The following is a 15,700-nucleotide window of genomic DNA, read 5'->3' as shown; positions in this document are numbered from 1 at the left end:
CTTGTGGGGCTTATTAAAGCCTGAAGGCCCCCCCGACTCAGTCTGTGTCGGGGAAGCCTCCAAAAACTTCTAAACAGTCGGCTCCTGCTCCAGAGTCGTCTACTGAGAAATCTAAGTCGGCTTCGACATCGGCTCCGGCTGGAGCCGATGTTTCTAAGCCCCATACTGTTACCTCAGCTCCGGCTGGAGCCAAGGCTGATAACTTTGTCGGCTCCGATACCTTTATCGGAGCCACAATCGAGAAAGGGGTCCAGATCCCCCTCTATCGGATCCGTGCATTCGGCGCCAGGATCCCCTCTCCTTTCGGAACGAAGTCACAAAACTCATTCCTCTCGGTCTTCCAGATTATCAGACCATGATTTGCAAAGGGTAGTGAGTAGACTTCTCAGGTCCGAGGCACTGGCCCAAATGCTGCATAGCCCGACTCACCAGTCAGTGGCTATTCCCGTTCCCCAATACATTCCTCCTCCGACTCCGAGCTCAGAGCCAAGGCTTGTCGGAGCCATGACTGTCGGTGCGTCGGATCCAATACCTTCCATTTCGGTTCCGTCGTCTGCTCCGATCTCCTCTTTGGAGGGATCTCGGCGCCGAGCTTCCCTCGTCGGCTCCGAGGGGGCGAGTGGCATCGGACCCTTGTCCGACCCCGCTCTCCCTCTCGGGGCTTCGGCGTTGGTGAGTTCGGCTCCGACATCGGCTTCGGAGCCGTCTCTGTCGGTGCCGGGGGAGGTCCTTGTCTCTTCGGAGCGGGGGCCTCTGGCCTTGCCTGACAGGAGTGCCTTCGAGGTCATGCGGAGCGTGCTAGAACCAGGTTCTGCCCCACAGTCAGCTCCTTCAGCCCCTCCATCTACAGTGCCTGCGGTGATTTCTACTCACCCCTTTGTCTCAGACCGCAGAGAGCCAACTCCTCAAGTTTCCCCATTGGGAATTTCCTCCTCTTCCGAGGCCTCTCCTGACCCTGCAGGAGATCCCCCTAGGAAGAGGCAGTGCAAGAGGAAGCACATTGACTCCCCTGAGTCTATCACCTCTGACACTGACTTAGAGGAATCCGAAGGTTCCCCTCGATCCCCCTCTGAGGATGTCTCCTTTGCTGACATCCTTGAAATCCTGAAACAGAGGGGGAACTGGCCAGCCCTTAACCCTTCGGAGGATGAGTCAGTGTATCTTGAGGCATTTGGCTCTCGCCCTTCTACCTCCTGGGTGTCCCCTCCCTTTGACCCCCTTATGGAAGTGGTGGCAAGGAGGGCTTGGACGGCTCCTGACTCAGTAGAACCCACCCCGAGGAGACCATCCAAATTTATTACTGCCCCCAGAGACAAAGATTTTTTATCCAAAGGTGTCCCTGTTGATGCCATGGTGGTGGCTGCGGCCACAAAGAAGGAATTAGCTGATCCTTCGGTTCCTGTCCATCCTCCTAATAAGGAATCTAGGACCATGGACAGGTACGGCAAGCAGATGTTTTCATCAGCGACCTTTTCAATGCGGTCGCTGAACTACTTATGCCACTTCACTCGTCTCCAGAGAGATTTACTCAAGTATATGGGTGAACTGATAAAGGATCCTACAGCTGAAGGGTTCAAAGATACAATGAACTCCCAGTTGGCAACTCTAAATTCCATCGTTAACTCCTCCATGCGGCTGGTCTCATATGCAGCGGATGGAGCGAGTAGAGCCGCAGGCACAGGTGTTGCCTTACGACGTCACACCTGGATGCGGCTATGCAACTTTGCGGACCCTTTCAAAGCGTCCTTCACCAATTCTTCCTTTGATGGATCATCCTTGTTTGGCCCACAGGTGAAGGATACATTGACCAGGTGCGAGGTAGAAGGTAAGACTCTCTCTGCTGTAGGAGTCTGTTTTTCTACCCCTTCTAGACCCTATCCCAAAGGTCAAAGGGGAGGAAAGATGTGGTTCCGCAAACAATCCCAGGGAGTCTCATCTGATGCACAAGGCCGATTCCCCTCTAGAGGCAGAGGGGGGAATAATAATAGACGCCGCCCTATAGAGGCAGAGGAGGTCCGCAAAACCAGGGTAGCAGAGAAATGTTCTCTGACAAACCCTTTCAGCATCCCTGAGGGGCTGCCCGGCTGTCCACCTTCGGAGGCAGTCGGGGGAAGGTTATCACTGTACCCAAAAGCCTGGCTTTCCCTTACTCAAGACAAATGGGTACAGTCGATCATATCCGAGGGTTACAAAATTCCCTTTATTCACATCCCAACCCAACCCAAAAGATCCCTTCCAGATATTCCACCCGGTCTAAAGGAACAAGCAGCATTAGAAATTTCAAAGCTGCTATCAAAAATAGCTATCCAATCAGTCCCGGCAGACCAGCAAGGATCCGGAATCTACTCCAAATTCTTTTTGGTACCAAAGAAAACAGGGGACTGGAGACCCATACTGGATCTTAGCTACTTAAACAAGTTTGTCAGAAAAACAAAATTCCGGATGGTTACGCTACAGTCCATTCTACCCTTCTTGGGTCAGAACAATTGGATGTGCTCGATAGATCTTCAGGACGCGTACTACCACATCAAAATGAACAGACGCTCCAGGAGATATCTCCGCTTCAGGCTGGGAGCCAGTCACTACCAGTTCAGGGCCCTGCCCTTTGGTCTCACTACAGCCCCCCGTGTGTTCACCAAATGCATGGCAGTGGTCGCGGCTCACTTGAGACGTCAAGGATTCCAGGTGTTTCCATATTTGGACGACTGGCTCCTTACCGCCACCACCAGACATCAGCTTCTTCTATCCAGGGACTTCACCATCCAGTCTTGCCAAGCTCTAGGCATTTCGATAAATTTCGAAAAATCTTCTTTGTCGCCTTGTCAATCTATTATCTTTATAGGCGCCACCTTAGACACACTCAATCTTTCAGCCAGACTCACAGAGCAGAGGGTGTTAGACATTCAGAACCAAGTTTCCCTTCTCTTACAATGCAACAAAGTCAAAGCCAGTCTGGTTTTGAAGGTACTAGGGCTCATGGCAGCAGCTATTCCCCTTCTCCCCTTAGCTCGCTTTCACATGAGGATCCTCCAATGGATGCTTTTTACTCAATGGTCCTTTCAACAGCTCCCGATGTCCCATACCATATTGATAACTCAAGCATGCAAGAATCAACTGTCTTGGTGGATCACATCACCTCAACTTCTCCAAGGAAGACCCTTTACTCTCCCCCCCCCCCAGTCGCCACGTTGACAACAGACGCCTCCCTGATCGGGTGGGGGGGCATTATCAGGGCAGGACAGTCCAGGGCACGTGGCAACCTTTCGAGTGCCACTTGCACATAAACGTCTTAGAGATGAGAGCAGTGCTTTTAGCGTTGCAAGCCCTTCACGACTCTCTTCCCACTGGGACTATTGCAATTCAAACGGACAACATGTCCGTAGTGTGGTACATCAACAAACAAGGTGGAACCAGATCATACCCTTTATGTCGAGAGGCACTCAGACTTTGGCAATGGGCGATCTCTTCTCAGCGTTTTCTGATAGCAACGCACATTCCCGGGAAATCCAACGTTATTGCAGACAAATTGAGCAGAGCAATTCTCATGCCCCACAAGTGGTCTCTAAAGAAATCAGTTCTAGAAGAAGTATTCCTAAGATGGGGCCAGCCTTGCTGCGATCTTTTTGCTACTCCCAAAACAGCAAGTGTCACGACTTCTTCACTCTCTTTCCGTTATCAGGCCATCCCACCAGAGACGCTCTAGTCCACGATTGGCCCGGGGACTTCTATATGCCTTTTCCCCCCTTTCCACTGATATCTCAACTAATTCAGAAAGCCATCGCCTTGAGAGTGACAATGATCCTCATTGCCCCTTACTGGCCTCGACAGATATGGTTCCCCTTTCTTCATCGTTACCTTTTGGAGCAGCCTTGGCATCTGGACCCAGTACCAGATCTGATAACCCACCAATCGGGTCAGCTGCACCAATCTCTGCCTTCTCTAAACCTCACAGTGTGGTTTCTCCGATTCCAACCTTAGCCAGGCTTCCCTCAATATCTCGCTCGGTCCGAGATATCTTGATAGCCTCTCATAAATCTTCTACCCGGAAGATTTATAGTAGCAAATGGAAACGTTTTTCCCTTTGGGTAACATCAAAAAACATAGTTCCCTTTACTGCACCTATCCAGTCTATTTTAGACTTTCTAGCAGAACTCTTTCATTTAGGATCTTCTGCATCAACCATTAGAGTTCAATTGGCTGCCATATCAAATTTTCATGTTGGTGTTTCAGAGTCTAGCATCATGGCTCACAAACTCTGTAAAGCCTTTTTAAGGGGTGTATTTCTTCTCAAACCTCCAATCAAAGTTCCCCCGCCTCAATGGGATTTGAACTTGGTTCTGGCATCGTTAATTCTTCCCCCCTTCGAGCCGGCGGCTTCATGTTCTCTGAAGTTGCTTTCTTGGAAGACACTTTTTCTGGTAGCTATAACTTCAGCGAGAAGGGTATCCGAACTCCATGCTCTGTGCAGTCGTTCTCCTTACTTAGTTTTTCACAAAGACAGGGTATCCCTCTGTACTAATCCATCCTTTTTGCCTAAAGTTTCTTCTCAAATAAACCTAAACCAAATTATTGATCTTCCCGTCTTTTTCCCTAACTATTCAAACAGGTCGGAACAAAAGCTACATTTTTTGGATGTTCATCGCCAACTTAGATATTACTTAGACAGGACTAAACAATTCAGGAAATCTGATCAATTGTTTCTATCATATGCGGAAGGCAAATTGGGCCTTCCAGTTACTAAAGTATCCCTCTCTAGATGGCTCACCTCTACAATTACCTTCATCTATGAGATCAGACGTCAAAAACTACCCTCAAGACCTAGAGCTCATTCAACTAGGGCATTAGCTACATCCGTAGCTTTTCAGGATAGGCTGCCGATAGATTCAATTTGTGCAGCAGCCACCTGGGCTTCTCCTCATACATTCATTTCACATTACAAATTGGACATGGTTTCCAGAAGCCGTGCCAATTTTGGTTCCACTGTTCTCAAGAGTCTGTTCCGATAGGCCACCCGGGATAAGGTGCTAGGGACGCGGTCCCATCCAGCAAGAATGAAGGTGAGATTGACAACTTAACATTAAGAAGTTATGTACCTACCATAACGTTCCATGTTAGTTGTCTTCTTCTCGCCTTCTTTCTTGCGTCCCACCCTCCTTCCCCCAAGTCTGGACAGACCGACTGGAATTCATTTTGTGTTTCTTCTGAAAGTTGTCATTCCCACACGTTCTTCCACCTCTTCTACCCTTACTGAGGTCTGCCTTTCCTTTACGCAGATTGTTTTGAGGTGAGTTTCCCTACTCCATTCTATGGAGACTAGGATTGCTTGGTGTAGCTATCAAACGAGATCTGAGTAGTTACCGCCTAGCATTGTGGGATATAGGGGAGCCTCGAGCCGGTGGAATTAGCTCTCGAGCTTTTAGTATTGGCTGAGTCGGAGCCGAGGATCGGCTCCGAACCCATCCAGCAAGAAAGAAGGCGAGAAGAAGACAGCTAACATGGAACGTTATGGTAGGTACATAACTTCTTATTTTAGACCATTTAATAAACGGCCTGGGATGTTGTCCGGTCCTATGGAGGCTGTATGTTTGGCCTTGGAGCGTGGGGCTACGACCTGCTCTCTAGAGATACTCTGCAGAGGACTGGTGACAGGTATGTTGTGGGGTATGATTGGTGGGGACAAGGGAGTGAAGTTTTCACCAAAATTGTCCACTAGCAGGTTGGCAATGTCCTCGGGTTCAGTATAAGCTGTACCATTCAGAACTAGCTCGGCACAAAGCTGGGCCTTCCTTTTAGATGTTGGATGTAACTAAAGAATGCTTTGATTTTCCTTGGCTAGGGATGATAATTTAGTTTCGTAATTAAAGGCTTTAGAGGACTTACAAGATGTCTAATCTGCTTGTTTATGATTTGGAGGGATTTCTTCCTTTGCTGAGACCATTCCCTCTTGTTGTTTGACAACAGTTTCTTTATCTTATTGTATAACCTATTTATGCTTGATGTCCGCCAGGGTGGCTTTTTTGTGAAGATTTTGTGTTCCAGTACAGCTGAGTCTGTACATTTTATATAGGTGTTTGTAGAGGATGTTTGTGTACACCTCAGTATAACGGTCCCTGCTGTCAGTGTTGGCAGGGGGTCTGAAGCTATTCATGCCATCGCTCCGTAGGCTGTAGTTTGCTTTGGAGAAATTTTTAACCCTTTTGCTTCTGAGGGTGGGTCAGGTGCAATTGTTACTTCAAATGAGATTGATTTATGATTGGACTTTACCAGGGAGGGTCCCACACATGGCATGGTGCAGGAATCCTGCATGTTGGTAAACACTATGTCAAGGATGTTAGACCCCTTGTGGGGGTGCTATCTGCTCCAGACCATTTGTGTTAACAAAGTCCAAGAACCTTTGGGTGAGTGCATTTTGTACTCTGATATGTTACACAGTTGATGGAAGGATAGTTAGGCACCTATGACCAAGGTATTTGGTTGTATGAGTGACTCATGTAGGTCCAGGTAGGCTGTGTGGTTTTCATGGTGGGGAACCTATAGCTAACAGTGATGTGGAGGGGGTCTTGACTACAGTTAGTTGGACTTGGAGTAACTCTAGGGAGTCGTACTATTTAACCAGTCTAGAGGTGTATTTGTCTTTAATGAAGATGGGTACTCCTCCTCCCTTGATTATTTTATGTTCGTTTTGTGGTCTGAACATGTGAAAAGCATTATAGCCCTGCATGGCCAGGGTACTCTGAGGCTTTGAACCATGTCTCTGTGACTGTGCAGACATCAGTGTTTTCCAAGTTGAGAAGAGCTTTGAGTGACTGCAGTTTCTGATTTAGACTCCTAGCATTAAGCAACATAACCCTGAGTTTGTTTCTGGAGGATATTTTTGCATCGGGGAATTTTTTATTTTGACATTGTGGCACTATGGGGCAGGCAAGTACCTTGCCAGCAATCTAAAGCCTAGAGGTGACAGGTGAAGACCATCTCTGGCAAAGCAGTGTGGTTTGTCAACCATATCATCCCAGGTTGTCAGATACTGGATTCCCCCATATTGACACTGGAAGCTAAGCCAATTGTTGAAGCCATCATTTTTTGTTTGTATTGTGGCATCATCCTGGGTGAGGGAAGAATGATGCTTAGGACTAGGGGCTTACCTGCATGGGACACGCAGTCTGAAAGCTTTAGCATGTCTCTCTTCTTATGGTCCAGTGAGGTACATCTCAAGTCATTCACTCCAACATGGACTGTGACAGAGTCATAACAGTACTTGTTGAGAACCTGAGTGCATCCGTGATTTGAAGGATCCTGGCACCAGACAGGCAACTGACCATGATCATCTCGTTGTCCAGCCTGGTGTGGGGGACATTGGTGTGTCTCAGTATGGAGTCACCTATGAACAAGACATTTGGTTCAAATATGTTTTGCCTTAAGGGGCTTATTGGGTGAGACACTGATGCTTGTGGTATGTGTAGTGGGTGCTGTTGGGGTAGTATTGGGTTTGCTGTTTTGGTATATGTCTAGTGAATACCTCCATGTATGTGGGTTTATGTGTTGTATGCTTGGTATGTGTGGGAGGTGAAGTGTCGGTGCTGACAACCTGCTAGGTATTTAGTGTGTTGTGTCTATACTATGAATCTGGAATTAATGCGTGCTCTCTCTCGCTCTCACACATAACATCTCTCGCATATTGTATTTGTGTGTTTTAGGAGTAGTAGGTTGTCTTTATTAGGCAATTGCTACATTGCCTCAGGATGCCCATGTCAATCAGGCTGGCTGGAGAAACAGTGGGAAACTGATCTTCCATTATGTCAGGTGTATTCTGTAATAAGTGGTGGAGGGTGGGCTAGATTAACTAGATTCTGCTGTAGAACTAGTAAAATCCGCTAATATATGGGAGGTTTAGCAGAAGAAACCTGTGCCTATGTCTCAGAAAGAGGAGCTGGGTTACTTCTCTGATGATAGGGCATGATGAAGAATAGGTATTCTTTTGTACTTGTGCACTACCATTTATCCAGCTGCAGGCCTAAAGTATTATAACTTAATTTAAACCCCTGAGTTTGTCTGATTCTGCCATGGGATACATTTATTTTATTTTACATTTGTTGACCAGGATTGTCTGACTGGATATATGTCCATTTTCAGCAGAGGCCCGGGGAGAAAAGCTCCACATACCAAAAAAGAGACTATACATACATCACTGAGTGATGAACTCGGGCAGACATGTTTAGAAAAATTTAGACAAAGAATGCAGACAGCTATCAATATACACAATGTGCAGATTTGCATCTGATTGGCAAAGACATATCAGAAAATGTGAACATAGACTACAATCAGATCTCATAATTCACAATGCTTAGACATTCAAATGCTATGAGGCATAGATACTTGGCTAAATAGCAGGTTGGGTATAGATACTTGGCTAAATAGCAGGTTGGGTAGCAAGACATGTGTTAGTGAAGTTGTTAGGTTTACAACAAGAGCACAGTCAATGAGATGTGAGGTATTTTTTGAGTTCTCTTTTAAATAGGGGTAGTGAGGTTTCCTTGGTAATGGTAGTAGGGGGTAGATTCCAGATTTTACTGGTTGAGTTTGGCAAATATAGCATTACCTGCATAGCTGTTGAAATTTTGGGTCAGTATCATTAGTTTATCAGCTGAGCGTAATGGCTGGGGGCAGGTGTTATCAGGTTGATGGAGTATTTTATGCGCTACTATAAGCTGGTTGAACTGTAGAAGGGTAGGATACTCTAGTCATGGCAGTGCTTTGAGATTCTGGCAATGGTGGGTCCTAAAAGCCATGCCAGTAGCGAATCTGGCTATATGATAGTAACATCCTGATAATTTGTTGAGATTAGTTTTGGATAGGTTGGTGAGTACAGGGGAGGCATACGTAAGGGTAGAGAGGAGGTGTGATCTTGCAATAGCTACCCAAGCTGGGTGTGGGGGGGGAGCTTTGGCTCTGTACAGGGAGCCAAGTTTTTTGTTGACTGACTTAATAGTGTGATTGACATGTTTATCAAATTTAAGGTTGTTGTCTATTATTACACTTAGGAGTTTTGTATGGTCTGTCATCAGGGGAGATAATGGTGTCATTGCTAGATTTGATGCTGAAGGAAGGAGGAGAAATTCTATGGTTAGGGGAGAAAAGTAGTAGCTTGGTTTTCTTAGGATTTAGAAGCAGGCGGCGATTAGCTAGCCATGTTTCTACCGTGCTGAAAGTGGTTTTGGAGAGGGTTAGAAGTTGTGTAGGAGAGGAGGCGGAGCATATTAACGTTGAGTCATCTGCATATTGGATGCAGGTAGCTCCTGGGATGGTGGTGTGCAGGTCATTGATAAAGATAGAGAAAAGAAGGGAACCTAGTATGGACCCTTGTGGGACACCTAGGGTTAGAGGAAGTTGGGATTACAGCTTGCTCTGCCATAAGGCAGCCTGCTGTCTACCGTTTTAGGTAGGAGTGAAACTATTGTATTGCATGTTGGTCTAAACCGATGGTTTATAGGGTATTGAGCAGTAGCTGATGGTTGACCATATCGAACGCTTTTGAGAGATCTAGGAAGAGTGCTGAAGATAGTTTGTTGCTGTTACGATGAAGATTGATGACATTAGAGAAAGCTAGAGCCATGGTGGTACTGTGGAATGGCCTAAAGCCGTGCTGAGAGTCAGCAAGCTTTCCATTTTGAATAAGAAAGTGCATGATTTGTTTGTGTATGCATCTTTCCATGATTTTAGCTAGTGGTGAAAGAATGGCTATAGGTCTAAAGTTAGATAATTCTGTGGAACTTCCTCCTTTATGGAGAGGTGTAATGTGATATTTTCCATATTGCTGGGATGGATCCTTCTGAGATGGATCTGTTGATCAGAATAGAAATGGGAAGTGCTATGACGTCAGCTGCTTTTTGAAGATATTCAACTGGGAGGTGGTCGGCAGCTAGTGTAGTAGGTTTTAGCTTTTTGAGTAAGGTCTGGATCAGGTTGATACGTGTGGTTTGAAAGCTAAAGGTGGGCTGGGTGCTGGGTGGATCAGGGCTAGATGTGGCAGAGCTGGTGTTTGTGTCCGATGGAGTGAGATTGGTGGCTAGAGACTGGATAGTTTCAGTAAAGGAGTTTAAGCTGTTTGCAATTTCTATATGGGGATTTATCAAGGGCAGCTGATGGGGTAGGGGTGGCGGAATGGTCTGGGTGGAGAAGATTGTTAATACCAGCCCAGAACTTTTGAGGTTTTAACTGATATTATTGTTGTAGGAGGGTGTAGTGATTTTTTTTTTGTCTAGAATGACAGATTTTTTGGTCTGGTTCCTAAGCTGCTGGTCATCTTACTTGGTCCATAGGGGCTTTGGTAACATGCCACCTGGCCCAGGCGTCATTTCTTAGTTTAATTTTGTTTTATGTTTCTTTAGATAGCCACGGTGCAGCTGTGGCTTTTACACGGATGGTATGGGGTAGGAGCATGGTGGTTAAGGATAGCCAGAAATCTGGTACTGAAGTACTCAACTTCTTCTTATAATGGGAGTCGTTTCAAGACATTCCAGTTACATGCTTTGAGTTCATTTTGGAAGTTGTCAAGGGTAAAGATCCTGACGTTTCTTGTAGTTTTGTAGGTGGGCGGGTTGGGAACGTCGGCTTTGAACCTAATAATATAGGTAAGGCAGTGATCACTTAAGTCATCGGGTAATGTACCTGACTTGTACTTTTTAGGGGTGGCTGTTAATAAGTATCCAATCAAGGATGCTATCTTTGACTCTATTTTTTGCTAAATCTGGTGGGAGTGGCAATGATCTGAGTAAACCCATGGAGGTTTAAATGAGAGAGTTTCAGAGGAACAGGTGTCCCAATCAGTATTAAACTCCCCCAAGACAGTGGTTTCCTGGGGATAGTTAGAAGCTAGCCAATGTAAGATATTTTTTTAGAGTATTATCATTCTTGCCGGGTGGAATATAAATGCAGACAGTGTTATCTGCATTTATTTACATGTTTGAATGCTTTAGCCAGATCAAGTGGTATAATATATAGGGTTCCATTCATTGCATCAAATGCTGAAAATTTCAAATCCACTTGATAAAAGAAAATGTATAATCCATTTGCTACTGGCATTTTTAATGAAAAAGTCAGAATTTTGAAAAATGCTGGTAGGTTGTTGAGATAGCACTAGTTTAATGAGTGGGACTTTCTTCTTTTCACATTGTACTGCTATCTGGGAGTTGGTAAATTATAATTAGCATGGGTGTACAGAGGACTTGCCTCCTTGCGTAAAAGATTTGTACTTGTTTTTCATTGTCTAGTGATCTGGATTTTAAGATTTGAACACTTGATAATAATTCTTGAAACTACCGTTGCATCTCTAAAAACAAAATGCTTATCTGCTGCAACAAATACATTATTTTAAGAGCTGCTGTGCTGAAAACTGCAATGCTCATGGATATTGACAGTTGTGTTTTAGTAGCATAGTAATATTTTTGAAGACTAATACAAAAACAAGTCTGTTGGAGTGAAACGGCGCTTCTTTGGAAAATGTTTCTCTCCCACAACATTGGAATTCAGTCTTTCTGTATGTTATGTCTGTCTGAATTTGTATGTTTTTCCCATGTGAGTTTTGACTGGGTATTCCTGTTTCCTTTTAGCTCCCAAAGACATTCTGGTTAGCTACACCAGTCTTTTGCACTTACATTGTGCTTGTTGTCAGTCATGTCAGAAAAGTTCTACATTGGATCTGCTACATTTTCTCAGAATGTACAAGCTGTGAATATAGGTTCCTATATTTGTGTAGTAAACCCATTAACTCAAATACAGATAAGCAGTAAAATTAAGTTCTCCAGAAGAATGGGAATTCATGCAAAATGTGTAATGCTGCAAAGTTATGTTGTTTTTGAAGAGAAGCAGGTCACTGTGCACCCCCTCACACCATGTTTTTCCTGTTATACTCTTCCTCTGAGGGTTGTTTCAGACCAGAAAATGAGTGATTTGTTATTTGAACATGAAAAGAATGATGACCATTCATTTTGGGGGCAAAGTTAAAAGTTGGTACATTAAGCCTAAGCGTATCAGTCCAGTAAACCGAGAGGAAGGATACAGCAAGCAAACAGCTTGAGCCAGCAGTGCTCATGTTTATAGAAAAAAATGCAGCTTGAGTAAGTGAAGGCAAACCATATCCACTGGATCACTGATTAACAAATTTACAAAAATAGGTTGCAGAGTAGTGTTGGAAAAATATGCTGCTAATACTTAAGAGGTTTGTATCCTTCACTGCACTAGCTTTTGAAAATAATTTTATTTTATGTTTCCTTAACGGTAACAGTTTTTTAATTGAAATCTTAGTTGTAAAACAAGTAAATTTGAGACAAGTTTTCAGCACCAAAAGAACGAGGTACATTTGTCTAGACAAAGAAAGACTAGTGGAAGAAAAGTCTTATTGCATAAGGCTACTAAAATGTGCAATAATAGACCAGAGTGTGGAATTCGGATATTTTGTAAAATGGAAGTGAAGTTTGAGAGAGAGGGATGTGGTTTCCTGATGAAATATTGCTCTTTTTTTCTTCCAGTTTTGTAGTGCTATTAAGCAATAAATTGCTTGTCTTAATACCTATCTGTGGTACTAAGAGTATAGCTATGTTTGCATAAGTACATTCACTAAGTGAGTTAATGGTATTATATATTTAGTGTCTCTGCTACTGTCTCTCTAGTTTCTTCCTGAACACCAGAAACTGACCGAACGTGTACGAAAACGACTGTACTGTGGGTGGGATGCAGACTGCAATCTTGACACACTCTCCAGCCCAGTTACAGGTATGTCAGCTCTGATTTTATGATTGCACAGTATTCTAGTATATCTGAAAATTACAGTTTCATCATTATACATTAGCATGTGCAGCATAAATCTTTATAACAGTAAACCAGAAGACTAATGTATATTAGAAGATGCGATAGAAATGTCCTTGTACATTGAGGGACCTGATTAGAAATGGGAAATCAGTTTACAGTGTCAAAAATCATATTTGTGTCCCTACCTTGTAGTTTTTTTCTTATTTATTTTTGCTTTGTTTATTTGACAATGTTTGCAAGCACTTGTGTGTGCGCGTGTATTTATGTATGTAATCCTGCACAATGTGTGTATGTAGTCATGCACAGTATGCATGTGGTGTGTAAGTGTGTGTGTGTGTGTGTGTGTGTGTGTGTGTGTGCATATATATATATATCTATATATATCTATCTATATATATATATATATCTATATCTATATATCTATATATATATATATATATATATATGCATGTTATATGTATAGATAGAGATGATAGGGCTCTTTTTTTCTACTTGAGTGTTTGCCTCCTTCCCCTGTAAATTAAGTAAATTGACTCTTACATTAAGAGCTATAATACTTACCTTATAGCTTTAGGACACCTTAGGAAACCTTGTAAACTGCAATAGCCCCGCTAAGTTCGCCCTCGCTATGCTCGGGCTCTCTTCGCTCCCCTCCCACCCCCAGTATCTCTAAATTTATAGTACTATAGCCACTCTCTCACTTTCTAGATCCTATCTGCTTTCATCTGGGATAATTCCACCCACCCCCATTCGTCTACCTACATTTTAATAGCACCTATTAGCTTTCATCTGGCATTCTCCCATCCCTCTTTCAGTACCTTTACCTCACCACTCTATCTTCTGGTGTTGCATCACCAGGTGAAACAGTTCCTTAACTCACTAGCTGAATCACAGATAATGATATACTCCTCTTTACTACCCCTCTTGTTCGCACCATACCTCCTTACCTTGTATGAAAACCAGTTTCTCACAGGATTTCAGGTCGCAAAAGGCCATACTATCACCCCAGCTGTAAATCCTTCCACCTTCAACCATACTTACAGTACCAGATCCTATCCAACATCTTGTTCAGTCTATCAACATCTCAACCCCAGGCACATTAGCTCTAGATCCAAACACTACCACAAACTAATAAACAAATTCCTGAAGTTCATCACCAAGTATAGACACAACCTAATACTTGGTGGTGATATTCACCCCAACCCTGGCCCACTCACTTCAGATACACATACCCCCTCTACTTGCAATCTAAGCTACAAACCTACAATTAATAGGCCAACTAACTCTCTCCTAGACTGTCATCTCAATATTAGAAGCATTAATAACAAGGTACATGAATTGCATGCACTTCTGGATGTCCACTCCCCTGAGATTCTCTGTTTATCTGAAACCTGGTTAAAACCTAGCACTAAAGACAATGAAGTGTTACCACCTGGGTACAACATACACAGGCTGGATCGTGCTTCGAGGAAGGGGGGGTAGCTGTACTCTATAAATCTGAGTTGAATGTCACCATAGATGTAATGCAACCACCTCTGATTTAAAACCTCAGAGATTCTTGCCACCAAATTGCAACTTAATAAAAATAAATGTATTAATATCATCTGTATGTACATTCCCCCAGGTAACAATATATATACATTTGAAGATATCCTGCACTAGCTATCATGTCACTACCCCCAAGAAACCCTACTACTTGGAGACTTTAACATAGACTGGGGCACCTGTTCCTCAGAATCCCCAACCACCCATATTAACCTGCATGCATTTACACAAATTATATCCACCCCTACCAGGATAGGTAAACTCAACCAAAAAGAAAGTATACTTGACTGGGTACTCATAAATAGTCACCCCCAACTGTACACCTCTGGTACCCTCCTTGATGGCCTAAGTGATCACCTTCTCACATATGTAATTAAGCACAAAACCATTAATTCCCAACAACCCTTACTCAGAAAGGTTAGAAACAATAAAAACTTTGACCCTGCCAAATTCCAACAAGAACTAAACTCGTAATTGGTCTATTCTAAAACATCTCCCCTTAGAGGAAGCAGTAGCATACTTACAACAAATTCCTTGAGATCCTTGATTTGCATGCACCTGTTCGTTCAAAGAGAACCAAGGCAAAAACTGCGCCATGGCTTTCTAAAGTCTAAACTTAAACTTACCCTTAGAAACAAAGCATGGGCTTTATAGCATTCTTCTAAAGACTCTCAGGATCGCACTAAATACAGGCAATCCAGGAACGAAACCAAAAAATCAATTTTACAAGACAAAAAACAATACTACTGTAATTTACAGACAGTAAATCAAAATAACCCTCAGAAGTTTTGGGCAGGTTTAAATAATCTACTATATCCTGGACAAACTTCAACCCCAATCCCTACTGCTACTATTGATAAAACCCCTGAAGATGTTTCTAACAGTTTTAACCGATTCTTTACTGAGACAATTCAAGCCCTAGCTAGCTAACTACCTCCTAGCTGCCCTGGTCCTGAAAGCACACCTAGAAACTTACTCGCATTCAGCTTCCAACCAGCCGCCACTTTACTTATCCGTACCTTGATCAAAAAATTAAAACCCACTACACTTTCTGCTGATCAACTCCCTGCCAAGTACCTACAAAAATCAGCTGATGCTATTGCTTACCCCGTCTCAATACTAATCAATCGAACCATAGTAGAAGCTAAAATTCCCACCATCTGGAAAATATCCTATGTAATCCCACTTCACAAAGGAGGCAGCTCTACTGAATTCTCCAATTATAGGCCAATAGCTATACTCTCTCCACTTGCAAAGATTATGGAAAAATGTATTCATAGACAACGCATGCACCACCTAATCCAGAATCACCTTATGGCAGACACTCAGCATGGCTTCCGTCCTCATCACA

The 15,700-nt window shown here is 43.6% G+C and overlaps 1 protein-coding gene across 1 annotated transcript in view; it reads left to right on the top strand.

The window, feature by feature from the left end:
• CNPPD1 (cyclin Pas1/PHO80 domain containing 1) overlaps window positions 1–15,700 on the top strand; it is a 537,141-nt gene that overhangs the window by 73,240 nt on the left and 448,201 nt on the right. The window contains exon 2 of the mRNA XM_044075228.1: window positions 12,666–12,768. Coding sequence (XP_043931163.1) covers window positions 12,666–12,768 — 103 coding nt within the window. The remainder of the gene's footprint in view (window positions 1–12,665; window positions 12,769–15,700) is intronic.

The sequence above is a fragment of the Protopterus annectens genome, chromosome 6.part0 (assembly GCF_019279795.1).
Source record: "Protopterus annectens isolate FY-2018-M chromosome 6.part0, PAN1.0, whole genome shotgun sequence".
Classification (NCBI taxonomy): Eukaryota; Metazoa; Chordata; order Ceratodontiformes; family Protopteridae; genus Protopterus; species Protopterus annectens.
Note: the sequence above shows the minus strand (reverse complement) of the source record. Positions and strands in the feature narration are given on the sequence as shown.